This window comes from Scophthalmus maximus, chromosome 18, assembly GCF_022379125.1.
Source record: "Scophthalmus maximus strain ysfricsl-2021 chromosome 18, ASM2237912v1, whole genome shotgun sequence".
Classification (NCBI taxonomy): Eukaryota; Metazoa; Chordata; class Actinopteri; order Pleuronectiformes; family Scophthalmidae; genus Scophthalmus; species Scophthalmus maximus.
In genome coordinates, this window is record NC_061532.1 from 11,854,578 (window position 1) to 11,870,803 (window position 16,226).

General features: G+C 42.7%; 1 protein-coding gene across 1 annotated transcript; it reads right to left on the bottom strand.

The window, feature by feature from the left end:
- Positions 1 to 960: 960 nt before the first annotated feature.
- On the bottom strand, positions 961 to 7,207 carry LOC118290354 (ALK and LTK ligand 2-like). The gene is made up of 6 exons (XM_035617954.2): positions 6,489 to 7,207; positions 5,450 to 5,857; positions 4,966 to 5,019; positions 4,232 to 4,312; positions 1,750 to 1,824; positions 961 to 1,042 (listed from the first exon to the last, which is right to left on the bottom strand). Exons 2-5 carry the CDS (start codon positions 5,712 to 5,714, stop codon positions 1,760 to 1,762), a joined length of 465 nt encoding a protein of 154 aa, XP_035473847.1. The 5' UTR covers positions 5,715 to 5,857; positions 6,489 to 7,207; the 3' UTR covers positions 961 to 1,042; positions 1,750 to 1,759.
- Positions 7,208 to 16,226: the final 9,019 nt, after the last annotated feature.

Here is a 16,226-nt window from a genome sequence, read left to right on the forward strand (position 1 = left end):
GGGAAGTTCACCAAATCTGCAGTCTCAGGACTCCAGAGTCCAGTCATGTGGTCATTCAGGGAGAATTCCTTTCAAGACGGGAATGTAAAAAAAAAGAGAAATTGCCAGCGCACAACACATCAAACACCATTCATCGTTGTACCAATCTTATAATTTATTTAAATATATTTAATTTTTAAATATACAGTATATACTGTATAAATGTATTTGACACCCATTTGATAAATGCAAGTCACTTTAATTTATGGTAGATAGGTGGAGTCCTCTTATGATTTGTTTTACAGTATGTACATGTTTCTCTGGTCATGGCCTTCATTATGTGCAATGAAACCCTGTGACTCTCCGAAGTTCCACAGGAGGGCTGTTACCTACAACCGCCACTTTTTTCTTTAAACGTGTCACAATGATGCAGAGAAATGTAATGCAATTAATAATTTAATTACAGTTCTTTCTCAGTGTGAGCATGAGTGGGTGAAACTAGGCCGTGACTGCCAGCCTGGGGTCTGTGAGAACTCTTTGTCAGTGTAATAGGTAGTACAGTAGTACGTTTGGGCTCAACCCGAAACACTCATACAGAGCGAACCAATCGCAGACGGTGAATCATACTGAAAATAGTACGTTTGGAATTTGCTCATTTCGTAAAGAAATGAACAAAATAAAAAATAGAAATAGGCAATCCCTTTTTTTTTTCGTGTGGATTTAACAACATCTTTTTGAATGCCAGCAGGAAAAAAGTCTCAGTGATTGCTTCTCTCAGCTTCTTCTTTTTTCTTCTTCATTCTTCAGTATCTCCATCTATATCTTGATCTGGTTTTGTTGCTCCCTCGTGGTGACAGCGAAACCATCGAGGCCCAGCCACAGCCACGGTGGGTGGCAGTAATCCACCTTGCAACAGAAGAGACTTCGCTCGATGGCAACACTGTGCATATTATCAGTTTGGGGATGGTGAGCGTGTTTTTAGGCTTCCCTCTTAGTGTCCAAGGCACTTTTTTCCTACGTTTTTTTTTCCTTTTCTTCTGGAGAACACATGTTTGGCTTCAACCTGCAATGACAAGCAAGAGAAATTCAGCAATGTCTCCAACTTGGCAGCACCTGAGAAAATATTTCCTCTCCAAGAACAATTGTGAACAACAAACCACGTAACCACAGATCTGCTACTCTCACTGTACGGCTGCTCTGGGGTCTGTGTATTGACACTGCACGCATATCGCCCCTGTGAACAGTTGTGTCTTGATAGCTCAAGAAAAACACAATATTTGTTATGTGTGTTACGTGCAGGAGTAGGACACTGTAATTGAAATTATCTATTGAATGAAAAGGTGTTCAAATACATTATTAGTAGTTCTAATTATGCTAGAATGGCCTCTTTTTGTATACTATGTTCTAATATATAACACTGGAATACTATTATCAGTGTATTAATGTGTAAGCAGCATTGTAATGCAACAGCTAATCAAACTATTTTTGACTAACCAATGCATTTTTATAAAGTGATCAGTGCTCAGTATCTTTACAGCCTGGAATAGTTTTTCTTTTTACTTCAGTTATGTGAAGACCCTCTCCACCACTCCTGCCTTGTCACTCGAAACTTTGAAAACTTGAACTTTTCAACAATTTACACGTGTCACGTACAATGCCACGACCGGCGCTTTGACCATATGTCCTCCTGTGTGCATACGGTTTCACTTCAAAATTCCACAGCATAAACAGCTTAAATGTTTGAATCAGAGGTTTAACAGAGTACGGTACCTGGTGTGTGCTACCCCTCTGTGCACTGCAGACTGCCAGCTAGCCGTGTGAGGAGCCGCGCGCACCTTTTGAAGTCTGAGAAGAGAGGATGACACGGAGAGACTACTGAGGGGTTGCATTTTCAAACAGTGTTCTGACCCTGAATAATCAAAGTCAATCTTCACAGTTAGAGGGTGATTTGTTATTTCTTTAATATGAGTGATGGCCTAGTGGGAGAACCCCCCCCCCACACACACACACAGAAGGATATACAACATTTCCCTAATTAACGTCTAGTTTATGTCTGAACTGTAGGAGACATAAGGAGGATGAATTGAATATTAATAGATTCAAATCTGTGTCAGTGGTCAGTAACATAAATTATCTTTTCAGAATCGGGAGGAATCTGGTTGAAGGTCACAATTGAATTGAGCTTGTAATTATTACCATTGAATAGTAATTAGTTCTACATTGTGTGAATTTTGACCAGGGCAGTTAGTTTGTGTTTCTGTGTGATTTGTGCAGATCCAATAGGTTTTTAAAGTTTGGGAATGGGGGCTTAACCCTAAACCCCCCTTCCCGTTTAGCTACGAGTGAACTGTGGGAACCACAACCAGGAAAACTTCTGCTCGCACTTATCCGTTAAGCTGATGTCTCACTAACCGAGGCGGGCAGTGCATCTGTCTGTGTTTTTGCTCTCCAGCCACTTCCAGGGCACTGTGCTGTGACTTTGTGCCAGACTACAGTCGGAAGGGAAATTTAGCTATTTTGTATGTTTACTAAAAGCCAACCGCATTGTGCGTGAACAAGCGTTTACATGCACAAAATTACACCTAAAAACCCCCCAAACAAATTAAAATGAAACCCAACTTCTATTGGGACAGGTCCAGTCAATATATGGGCTCTCACATGCCGGCGATTATCTGGTCTCTAAGTCAAGGGGTAGTTACAACTCTGGACTCATTTATCATTTAAAATGTTGATTAGTGGCCAAAGTGGACAATATGGAGGCACATCTCTCAGTAAACAATAACCATCAAGTATTCAGCCAAGCTATGGTAAAAATGTCATATTTGTATAAACACATATTAACCAACCAAACTTTCTCACACTGAGGCTCCTACAACAGACAGAAGCACGGCCCATAGATGAGACGCTAGAGATTTATTTTCCTATTTTCCTATATATATTCCTCAGCATTTCCACTGAGCTCTGCAACACCCATTTACTCTGTGGGCATCACCTGTCTGGGAACTGGGAACACAAGGGGAGGAGGGAGGAGGAATTTGTTTTGGTCTGCGATGCCGTTTGCTAGTGCAACATCTGGTGGCAATAGCAAGATGATCCGCCAACAGAACATGACATTTTTTGCCTGCCAAGATTTTTAAAAGAAGCCTGACACAAATGAAATGCCCTGACATAAGAAGTGACATCTGTCCGACCAAAAACAAGCATGAATTGCCTTGTTTAAAGATAGCAAGATTTTGTTTGCATTGTACCTGCTCTTCCTCTCTCATCTCCATCACCTTCTCTCTTTCTTTTTGAATGATGCAGCCTCTCCTCAGATAATCATGCATTTCTGCCCTTCATACAAACTGAATTGAAAGTATATCAGTCTGACCATCGGCCATCCATTGGGTGGATGAAATGAATGTTATCCAGATAGGTAATAAATTAGGTAAAGCTAACTAGCCAGCATCATGATGGACGGACACTGTTCAACATATGTATCCATGTCTAGTTGGGACATGCAATATGCGCAATGCACTCTTTCTTAACTCAATGATTTTTTGTTTTTGTTTTTTTTAAAGTAAGAATTTCATTGTGCAGTGTAACATTTGTTTTCACTGTACACGTGACAATAAATGACTCTTGACACTTGAACTGCTTAGCGACCGCAGAGGAGCCGTCTGAGGATGAAAAGCATTAAAAGAGATCCCCTTTCAAAGCAGACATTGTGACATATCACAGCGGGGTAAAGCACAGGTGTAAATAATAAAAATGACACATGGCTGAATTCCGTTTAGCATATTCCGTTCCATGGTCCTGGTTTTGTGCACGCTGACTCACAGTCACGCGTCTCGCTGGGACACTTGACGTGAAACACAGCCATGACTAATTATCATCCGGGACACCCGCGGCTTCCCCCACTGAGACATGTCAAAATGTCTGCAGTGAGAAAAAGGCCTGTTCCCCCAGGTCACACTCGGCTTTATCTGAGAATCACTGTGTGGACTCAAGATTGTGTCGCAAGGTTTTGTCTGAACCATTCACTCCACACACAAGCAGCAACGCCCGGAGATAAGAGTCTGTGATCCTTTTTTTCTTTTTTGTAGATCAAAAATTTTAATTTTAGATTACTTTCACCATATACATCATGTCGGAGAAAAAGGGGGGTGGCACGTTAACAAGGGCGTTGTATTTTGGTCATCATTTTGCTAGAGTCCTCCCTCAGATTCCCTACTGTTTCATTTGTGTGAGAGTAATTGTGACGGCAGCTTACATGCAGGTATCGTGCAGTCTCTGGTGTGGTGATAGACTCTGTACACCTGCTTCCTGCACTTAGGACTGAAGTAGAGCGGACCTGAAACAAGGAAACCAGAACATGCTTTAACAGAACGTTTTCAGCTCTGCGGCCACCTGCACCAACATCTTTTTTAAAGCCATCGTCTAAGACATATCATCCATACTCTCTTGTGTTTGACTTCTCTTCAGCCATTCGCTGACCTAAAGTAGGTCAGTTTTTATTCTTCTTCTTTTTCCAGAGACCCACCCTGGACAATGCCTCCCCCCCCCCCCCCCCCCCCATCTGGAAGTAGATACAGGATTCTCAGATGCAGAACAAACAGACTTCTTCCCAAAAGCTGTCAGGTCTGTGACCCCGTCACACACACACACACACACACACACACACACACACACACACACACTACACACTGAACGACTGACTATGCACCCACAAGCACTTTAACATTCCATGCACATTTGCATATGTTGCTCAAATATTGTATATTTTCTTTTTTTTAAGCTTTTTATATTCTATCTTTTTGCTGTTATTTCTTTTCTCTTTTTTTTGCAGTTAATGCTGTTTCTTTTTACTGCTGCACACTGAAAAGCTGCTCACAGACTTCCGTTGCTTTGCCAACGCAATGACAATTATTAAGATCTAGTCTATTCTAAGACTTTCACACTTGACATGAAGAGTGACCCCGGGAGTTTTTTGTAACGACGCCTTACCTGTTATATGTTTTAGGAATTTCTCCTTCTTTCTGAGCTCTCTAGGGAATACAACTGTGGGAAGAGAGAAGAGGGGCAAGCAGTGTCAGGTTGAACGCTCCGATGTGTGGCAATGCAACTGAATCTTTGCGTCTGAATGGCACGCAGTACATTTTTAGAAGACGTGCATTTAGTTAAAAAAAAATGTCTACAGTGTCAACATTGACTTTCTCAGACAACAACCAACACCAAATCGTTAAAGGGTCGGTTCACCTAAATAAACAAAAAAAAAGTCACATAACTATTTAATCGTGTTTCGACAGTTCACCACTTGAGGCAAGTGAGGGGATCTCTTTGGTTATCTGGCTGCCACAACTCTTTAACATCCAGGCGTCTGCACAATACGAACATGAAACTTATTCCATACAACTACATCCTCCATTATACAGCGTCCTCCTCGAGATCCAACGCGAGGCTCGCGCCCCGGCGACGGGCCGCCACTCACCGACAGCCTGAGCTCCTCTGTCCGTTTTCAAATTGCGTAAATCCTTCGGCTCCGCCGGCGACGCGTGAACCGGCGAGTCGGCCTCGGCGCCGTGTCGACCGCGACCCTCCTCCACGTGCTTCACGATCTGCACCATGCGCCTCAAGTCCCGCCGAGCGCGGCCGCCGCCGGCCGCGGCCGCGGGCGCGCTCCGGCCGCAGTGGCCCGTGAGCGCGCACACGAGTAGCACCAGTCCCATAGTGAAGTGCGTGCGCAGTCCGTTCATAGCTCCCGTGGGGTGGGAGAATATAAAAAGAAAAAAAAAGAGTAGAATAGAATAGAAGAAAACAAAAAATACTCCTTATCCAATGCTCCTGGGGGGGTCGGTCGGTGGGTGGGTGGGTCGGCGGGGGGGGGTTAACCGGACACCTGCGGGAGGGATCGAGGAGAAATGTCAAATCAAAGTGTTTCTCATATGATGCTCACTGATATGACCCAGATCCCCATTGCACCCACCGAGAACACAGCGAGGAGGCAATCTAATTGTCGACGGATTATTGTAGAAGCCATAAAAAAGAATAGAAAAAAAAACTATGATCTGACTTGGACTGTGGACCACCGAGGATTCACAAACAGATTTCACACATTGTCCTTGGCCTCATCTTTGATTTGAAACAACAACAACAACAACAACAACAACAAAAAGCCATTTGCACTCAAGTGGCTCACTCAGAAGACAACATGGAGTCTCAATTGATGCAGTTTACGCAACAACTCTGAAGTTTTCGGGGGGGGGCTTCTGTCTACATACCAAACATCGCCGCACCGTGTTGTCGACATGAAAAAGTTTTGTCCACGTTACGATTAAACCAAGGCCACTTGCATTTTGACCACATCGTCGTGTTCAAGACACCTGAAGATACTTAACTCTGGATCGAAACCATGGCGAGTCGGGCTCAGAGAATCATGCCGCAGCGAGACGTTAGTGAGAACCGACGGTGTTTCATCTGATCACAGTGACATTTTTTTTGTCATAGGTGTGTGACGACATCCATCTTACCCTTCGCGTCTATGCAGCCTCCTCAAATGTCCCAAAAGTCCCGTGCGTCCAACAATGATGAACGTGGAGACGGAGAACTGTGCGCGCAACTTTCGTGCAGGTCCCCGCTTCTGTCCGGTGCGAAATATGTCCTCTTAAAGTCTGATCTTCTGTCGGAAGAAGGAGAAGAAGAAGAAGAAGAAGAAACCAATCAAATCTTCAGGAGTCATGTGAGTTCTCCTCGCCGGGCATCCGTGGTCATCCTCTGAACGCCGGGCGACTGTTGCGGAGAGGCGAGGGCAGCTGAGCGATCCGCCGGACCCGAGTCCCGTGTGCGTCCTTCGCTGGGATGGAAGATCAGTCTCCCTGAAGTAACGCTCACTTTTTATTGTCTGGCAGCCCGCGGTGACCTTTCCCTTGTGGGTTACTCCGCCGTGTCTGTGATCAGAACATGACGCACCGCTCGCACTCCACCAGAGTCCACGCGAGTTGGCCGACCATCACTGGAAAGCTGCGTAAAGTTTGCTGCGTCCCCCTCCTTCTCGTGTCTCCATTTATCTGTGAGATACGCGGTTACAGGAAGCCTCCCGTTCCTATTAATGCTTCCACTGAAATTTCCACCGAGCCAAGTGTAGAGCGCAGATGCCCACATCTTAGCGGGAAGACTTCGCCGCCAGCGTTGCGATTCTCATCACCCCCATTTGGAGCCATCGCGCGCTTTACGCCCATCGTGGGAATTGAAACACAATTACGCTTCGTTTATTGATGATTCTTTGAAAATTCGGAATCGCCCATGATCATTGTTCCACAGTTCCTCAGAGCAACAGGTTTCCTTCTCCCTGGGGATTAGTCGGCACTGGCCTGGTACAGCTTTCTTTAAGTCAGTTTGTGCAATTGGCTCCCTTGTCGTCGTCCCCCCACCCAATTATGCCGACAAGGGGGGCTTGAGTAGTTCTTATGGAATACAGAAGCAATCCTGTGTTTCCTCAGTCTCACTGCTGACCAAAAAAACCCCACCAATTGCATTAAAGCAAAGATTTCAAAGTTTGGGTTTAAATAATATTTTTGACATACTTCATTAAAATGACCCCAAATGTGTCCAAATGTACATCTTTCTGCTCAGGTCATTTGTTTTATGGACTTGGTTTGGAGTGGGTGTTTTCACTGGAGTCAAGTGGCCAAACTCTTAGTGGCCGTGCATGGTGCTGAAAGAACAGCGCGCACTGTGTCACCCACCTCCTCCCTGAACCGACAGAGCACTGGTCTGCTGGGGGGGTGTCACCGGTATGATGCCCCTCCGGTGCAGTGACAGGCAGATTGACTTTGCGCTGATCCAGTCCATCGACCAAGATGACGACACAAAAGTGTCGTTCTTTTTTTGTTGTTCGAGTTCATCGAGGTTGCACGTGATTTCTGGTGTTTGCTGGTCTCTTCTGAGCTGAAAGCAGCTTCGGTCATTGACCTTTTGCTGATTGGACAGTTTGTGGAGCAGGTAGAGGTGGACAATCCATCGGCTCCATCCATTCATGTGAGGCGGTGTCCACCCTCATGGAAGTGAACCTCAGGGAGCAGCTTCCACCTGGAGCACAGCTCCTCCTTTGACTTGCCTTTGGAAGAATACAGTGAACACAGTTTTCCTATACAAAACATTAACATTCCTTTATGACCATTCCGACTGGAGCTGGACTGCAATGGCCTCTAAACCCATGATCACATCACAGCTATAAGACGTTTGATTAAAGCACAGTTAGAAGTGTATTTAAACACCTTGGACTTCGGTACATACATTTTCCTCTGGAAGAAAAAGGACACCTTATTTGCTGAATCTGAACTCCCCCGAAATATTCCATAATACATAAAATATGATATGAAATGATATCAAAGTGAATGAACAGCAGGTTTCAGCAGGGGGCGTCATTCTGCAATCACTGCACATTAACAGGATGCCATATTGTACAGACTTGTGCTGTCTCGCTGTCATGACACAGGTCCATAGGTTTTTGTTTTTTTTTCAACTTCTAATTCTGCAGGCGGCAAAGAATTTGCCTATCATGCCTCCTTCATCTGCGACAACCTCCCTGCTGACATCCACTAGTCCGACTCCATTGAGGCATTTTTATCCAAACTTAAAAAATCGTATTCTTTCAACATTGCAGGCCAGGTACCTTTACCTGTTACTATTCTCCCGCATGGTGGGTCAGTCTCAGTCCCAATGAATGTTGTCCTGCGGACGAGTTTTTACGTTAAACCTTCTGATAACCACTGCAGCTCAGTAACACACCGTGTCCTTCTCGTCTCTCTCATCACATGTGATTGATATGTGAACGATGCGCTTGTTTTTTTCAAATTTAATTTTTTATTTGTGTTGCCGTCGTCTGTCCTCTCTCCAGAGCAGGCCGTGTGGCTCAGGTCTTCTTTTGCTTGATGTCCTCTCAGATCCTATTCTTCACTCATGTGGCTATAATGGTTTTGATCCTGTTTGTCCGTACTGTAAATCTACGTTGTTACTCTATATTCTGTACACATGACATCCATTACATGTCTGCCTGTCCCTCCTCTGTTGCTCGTCCCTTTGGTGTCTTCCCATTTTTTCCCCATCTAAGTGAGTCTTTGGGGAATTTCAATGCGGTGTACGAAGACGGTGTGGTAGTGCTTTACAGATTGTTAAGCCCCTTGTTTTGAGATATCAGCCTATATAAATAGAACGGCTTGACTTTTGTCCACCATGAGAAGTGCCAGCATTTTTGGTTTGATTTAACCCTTGAAATCTTTCAATATAGATGAAAATGGAAACTCGTTCTATAGAAGATATTTAACATATTTACACACAGGTGACGGATGAGTATAATAACTTGAACGTGAAGAAGGCAGGAGCACTTCAGACTAATGATTATTTATAGACTGTATGTAAGAGCCTTTCCATGAAATAGCAACTTTTAAGCTCAAAAGCTACAAGGTGGATTTAACCTTTTTTAGATGACTTTCGTGAGAATAGCTGCTCATTCACATCTTTGTGAACTCAGAAGAAATTATGGCATTCTGGGCAAATAACCCCATGTAACCCTGCTCCTATTCTCGTGCAGTTGTATGACCGGAGTCAATGACTCGTGTTCATATGATTTAAAAATAAACCACATGTGGTAGTGCCTTGTGGTGGTCACTGGTTTCAACACACTGCTTGTCTCATTCTTACTTTCCTTCCCAACTCTTACTGATACATTCCTCCTGAAAGATGTTTCACATTGATTAGTAAGAGGGCGATGTGTCATCTTCCCATGAACGTGCCTCTTTCAGTTGTTTTGTTCCAGTTGAAAATTTCACTTCCTCAAGGTGTTGCACAAGGGCATTGTTTTAAACTTTTGTCAAAGAGCAGGGTCCTCTGATTTTGGCCGCAGCCGTCAAAAAAATATTGAAAACGCCTTTAATCGTGAATGTTGAAAATATTTTCATTCGTGAGGGGTCAGATAAACTGACATCACTGATGGCGTTAAACTGACAGAGATAAAACTGTCAAAGTTCTGGGCCAGAAATAACACTGAGAGGAATTGATGTTTCACAAAACAAAAACTGAGAATGATTGAGTGAGTGAAGTAAAGGCACCGCTTAGAAACTATTCTCTTCTTTTTCAATCTTTTTTTGTATTAATATACAGGCATGGAATGGAATATGTACCACATTTACTGTATGTCCCCCCCCCACACGCACACACATGCACACACACACGCACACACACACGCACACACACACACACACACACGCACACACACACACACACACACACACACACACACACACACAAAATCACTGTCCTGCTGCTGATACAAATGCAAGACATTCTCTCCATGTGTTTTGGGTTAAACAAAATCCCAGCAGGGGTTGTAGCCAATTCAGTGGTCTGTCCACTGACCTGTGTTTGACTTATGTTTTGTGAATTGGTGTTGTATCCCTTGAAATGCGTTTAAACATTTTTTGTGTGTGTGTTTTATGGAGTATTATTGTGATTTGTGAAACTAGTTGTATTGTTTTGGTCTGTTAAAAATGTCCCTGTTGGTGCGAGCCATTGTTACAAAAAAGGTTCTATAGTCCGATGGGTCTTAATCGTTAGACCGCTTGTCCGAAACGCTCGTCAACACTGACAAGCGACGAGTTTGAAGTCGATCAGATTTGCGGTTTCTGAGGAAATTGAGCCAGTGATCTCTTGATTGTAGTGGGACGTTGTCTGAATTGCGGTTGAGTTTTGACCCTCAGGGCCACCGTATAAAATACACCCTTCTGAATGCTTTAGATTCTTGTTCTCTTCATCCCCCCCCCACCCCCGCGATGTGATGAAGACTGTAAATTGCCCCAGTAAGTCAGAACATCTGGACATTTTAGCCACACATCAAAAAAAGGAGCTTATTGCTGGATACAGCTGTGTTGGAAGGATGTGTGCTAGCTCGCTGCTGCAGAAAAACAGTAAGGGAGTTTGACAGCTCAATAAATCCCCCCAAATTGTGAAGATTATGTATCGCCTTCACCTATTAGGAGGTGTGATGATGATGGAGCATTGGGGCTCAGTGGAGCTCGGTTCTCTTTCCCATAATGAGAGGAGTGGTAAGTGTCCACCATCATCAAATCACTAAACCGATTATCCACCAAACTACATGGAGCGACGGTGCTTTGATTTGTGGATTATTGTGGCATCTCCGGGATTAAAAAAAGAAGTTATTCAACTATGTGTTATGACAAATACATTATTTAAGTTATCAGACCATTTCATTTTATTATTTTTAATTTCTTCTATAGGAACTAGGCAATCACGTAATGTGACCTTGACCAGCGACCCCTCGAGCAGAGCAGAGAACAGAGGTGTCCCGCAGTGATCTTTGTTTCTGCAGATGTTCGTATTGTCCACACTCATATTCCGGTTCTGATCCGGGCTAGAGCGTGTATGTCTATGGATGTGAAGGGCTGCAATTTTTATCATATAGTAAAACTTTAAGTTAATTACTCAGTTTTGCAATTGGATTTCAGAACCACCACATGGGTTAGAGGATGAGGCGGTGCTCACCAGCGCTGGGTGCGCTCGGTAGTCCTGCAGATGTTCGGCCCATCAGTAGACATTGGTCATTTAAGGAGGCCTGCTGAGCTAAGATTGCATGTTTCAGTTATAGGCTCAACCCAGTTCAAATACATTTTTGAACTGGAATCCCAGGGTTATCTCAATAGGTCCCCTTCAGGTCATAACGATGTAGACTTGATAGTAAAACCATATGCCTCAGTCTGGATGTTTTCGATGTGTAAAGTATACAAATTAAGTCATGTTCCTTTGATGTGGAAAGCAGGGGACAATTCAGGGATGTGGGGAGCAGATTTTTGATGGGATTACTTAAGCACATGGTCTGCATTAAAAACATGTCATCGGGCAATTAATTAACTCTGTCTTCTAACCTTTTATGATTTCATACTGTAATGCACATTCACTCCTATTGGTGATGCTGATTTTTAGTCTTTAATAGTATTTTTTTTTATCATATGTTAAATGTGGTATCTCACACTAACTGCATCTCGCAGCATACAGTAACAGTTTCACCATTCAAACAGTAGCTCAATCCATTCGAATTTATACATGGGCAACCTGACTAAAGTATTTAACCTCGGTAATCAACCGTAGATCAGACACTGTCATTAAAAACAATGTTTTAATGTTCGTTTACGTTTTTTCCTCTGTCAGCCATATGTAGCAACTATGTGGCATGCAGGGAATCAGAAAGTACACATAAAAATAAGATCATCATAATTAATTTAGCATTCTAATTGCAATTTCATAGGACTTCAGTACTGCACACTCCTCCTAATTCCCATCTGATAGGGTTAGGGTAGGAAATAATGGATGTGTAGGCATTTCCTCAACGTGAGACGCACATGTTTTTTATTAGAGTTTGGAGTCATAGAAGGTGAAATGAGAGTCAAATTCAAATGAAAGTAAAATATTCTTTAACACTGCGACTTAAGTCAAACCCACACCATGTCTGTTGCATTTCTGCGGTTCAGCGTTGACAGTGACTTATCAGCACCACTGGTGCAATCGACATCTGGTTGCCAACCTTATACTCCTTACTACTTGCAACAAGAAAAACATGCTCTGTGCCGTCGGGAGGGCATTTTAGGTCAAGTCCTGCGAACATGACTGTGTCTCACGTTGAGCGGTCTCTTTCGGTCGGGTCTTGCATAATCAGGGATGGAAACATGCAAGTCCACACAGTTTGACAGTAACACGGAATGAACATGACTGATGAACATTTAAGTGCATCATGGGAACTATTATTCCCTCTTCATCGTAATGAACTGGCTCTGGAATGACACTCATAAGCAGCCAGTGTAATTGGGATTTGTGCACGGTGCAAAGGCTGCAGAGACCTTTGGCACAGAGTGGCCGCTAGTTATTCGGAGACCACCCTTTTGATTTGACAGTTTTATCGTCTGTTGACAAGCAGCGGGGAGGGCGGGTGGTGAAGGGTGCGGTCGGCATAACGTAAGACATTTAAACTGACAGTCTCCGGCTGTGAAGACGAGGCAGTTTTGTTCCTTCTTTCTTGCAGCCCCGCATCATCATCTAAAAATAACAACAACAAAAAAAGCACTTTATATTTGAAGTAACATCACTGTTAGATATTATTCGTCTGTTGACTTCTGCAATGAGTCCTTTCACCCCCAGACAAATGGAATGGACAAAATGGAATAACTGAGTAAAGAAACAGGATTCAAGTGTCCTTGAGAGTGGCTTCGTGTGCCCTTTTTAACAGCCAATCATTTTGACGTAAGAGAGCAGAGGTGTAAATAATAACATTAATGTTGTTTCATTCCATTGCAGTGGCTCAGAATATTCTGGATTGGCAATAGCCCAATGTTCGTTCATTCATTCATTCAAAGCGGAGACCAAAGTGGGTCTAAGAGGTATAACAAAATTAATAAATCAAAAGAGAGAATATTCTCAAAGACAAGGGGCTCCAGTACTTGATTGGATCCAACCGGTTCAGTTGTCACATGCCTGTTAGAATATGAAATCCTTTGCCAAAGCAAATACAAGATTTATTTAGAATCAAATGCAATGAATTCAAGTTGTTTTTTTATTGTTATTTAGTGGTTGCCATCATAGTAGTTTGCCCAGCTCTACACCTTGATTGATGTTGAATGCAAATTTGATCCAAGAATATTCTCACCTGATAAATCTACTAGTTCCTCCAATACTTTCTGAACACAACAGTTTGAAAGATAACTGCGGAGCTGTGAATAATGAAAGCCTCACTTCGGATCGGCCCGAAGCACCTCGTGTTTCGTATAGGGCTTGATGAAAACCGTGTCCATTTTGTTTTTCCTATGATAAGAGATAGAAGGAGGAAATCCAGCAATTCAACCATGGCGATCTCCTTGAGATTAAGATTTCCTCTCCAACCAAGATAGAGGTAGAAACTTGAATTGTTTCACTGTGTAAGGATGCAGTAGGACAATGTGATTATGATTTAACCTGTTTTTTTTTAAATGTTGGATTTCCTTTACTTTCGGATAGTGCAGAGACATTTCAAATCAAGTCAAATGCATTTTGAGAACACTCTAATGACAGTGATTCATCCTCTGAATCTGAACCACAACCTCCAAAGCAGCAAATGGTGTTGTTTTGCATTATAATAATATAAAACACCAATTCACGCATCGAACAAGCACAAAAGCTGCTGACATGCAGGTTCACAGCGTATTCCATTCGAAAATTCTAGATTTTGTGTAATTTAGCATTTTCGGACTAAGTCATGAACTATTTTGTGGCATATGCTGATATTTTGGGGGTTTTAGGTGCATTTGTTGCAATAGCACACATGTCACAGGGGGTATTTTTTATTTATTTTAATAGGAGTAGGCATAGCTGTAGATTGGAATATTGGTAGAATATTAATTTTCATAAGCCATGTAAACAGCTTAGTTGGAATATTGTGTTTTTTGGAGAGGAGGGCAAGGGCAAGAACCAGAATATTTTTTGTGCATGTAAACGTAGGGAATGATTTAAATTAATCAAGCTCATATCAGATCAAGCTCAGACTTTTGGCGTGATTTAACTCAATGCAAGAAAATTCCCCTAGTTTGGAAGACACCTCTGTGGCAAATTGGTTCAGAAAGGATCTTGAAGGGGGAACACTGAAGATGTGATATCCATCTACTTTCTTCTAGTGCTTGTTCTCTCTCTCTCTCAATCTCAAATCCAAAAGAGCGTGAATGACAAGGTTACATTATTGCCAACACTAAATTACATATCAACGAACAATTACTATTTTGCACAAAAAAAAACAAATTTCTTTCTCAGATCTTTATCGCACCCGTTCAGTTTTCCCCACACTTCTATTATGGGATGTTGAGTCATCTGGGTCCAGTCATGTGTGTTAGCTTAATGACTCACTAGAATTCAAAGCTTGGCCTTCTGCATTAGTTGCATGAAGGCGAGGGCCGTGATCTCCGACATCAAGGGATGAAGGGGTTTGTTGGCAATGTCTTCACATCTATCTATCTTTGTTAACATAACTTTTTATAAAAACATATTTTCCCCCCCTCATCTGCCATGAAGTACATACCAAACTACCATCAGCTACAAGGCTGAAATAACTTATCACAAAAACCCCCAACATATTTTGGGAAAATGTTGTTTTCTTTTGAAATGAAACGCATCATCAATTCAACATGTCTCATTTTAAGCATTTTGGACATTGTAAATGTTGCAAACCACTAATGCATAAAGTCTTTAATTGTCATTTAACTCAAAACCTCTTGAAACATGACATATTTGTCATATTAATTCACCCAAACTGCTTTTACTTGTCCACCCAATCTGGTTTAATATGACAACATTCAGATTGGCGTGTCTCCTTTTTGTCTGCAACAACTATTTGCCCAACTGAACATGTGTTTGGTTTTTTTGCATCATAATCATCGCTTTTGTCACAGTCTTTCCTTATGGAGTCGGTGTTCTGACGGATGCCCTGTTCACTTGTAGATTGAAAAGTTTTCTCATCAGTTCCCTGCAGATGCTTTCGGTGCAGCCTCCCATCTGGTGTGCGGTCCACAAAAGATTACTAGCACCATGTCTGGCTGCCATGTCTCTCCTCTCTATATCCTACCATTATCTCCTGCCTACAGGTCAGACAGGCAGTCGAAGTAGACTGTTGCCTGTCAAAGTAGAGTTGTTGTTTTTTCCTCCTGTTTTCCTCGAGCTGCCTGGACACCTAGACGGTATCCTCTTGCCTAAGCGGTGAGGTTGGCAGTTTTCCTTTCATCCACTGTCCCACCAGCGACTGTACAAGTGACAGTTCCACTGGTGTGTCGCAATACTCCAACAGTGAAATGTAGGAGTCACCATTATTACAATTTTGTCAGCAGATTTTTAATCAAAGCATTCTTTCTGTTTGGCCACTCAACTTGCCTTGATCAGAAGTAGATGTGGTGTGCCAGAATTCCCAGCTTTCTGCAAAGTCTTTGAACTCAATGCTCGCATATGATGGACCATTATTCAAGATGACAACATTAGGAATGTCATGCCTTGGAAGCATTGGATTCATTGCAACTTTGACAATGCTGCTTGTGATGACTCTCAGCTTGGTGATTTTCTCCGAACTTATAATAGAAATAGTTCCCGCACAGCAGAAACTCGGACCCTCTGGAGTGAAATAGATCAGTTCACACTTTCTCCCACGGTCTATCTGTTTTTTGTGTGCGAGAGTAATGACCCCCTTGGAT

Coding starts and splice junctions, on each gene's coding strand:
- LOC118290354 (XM_035617954.2), bottom strand. CDS start 5,714: ATGAACGGACTGCGCACGCACTTCACTATGGGACTGGTGCTACTCGTG. Junction 5,020..5,449: donor CAGAGGAGCTCAGGCTGTCG/GTGAGTGGCGGC, acceptor CTCTTCCCACAG/TTGTATTCCCTAGAGAGCTC. Junction 1,825..4,231: donor AGACTGCACGATACCTGCAT/GTAAGCTGCCGT, acceptor CTCTCTTCTCAG/ACTTCAAAAGGTGCGCGCGG.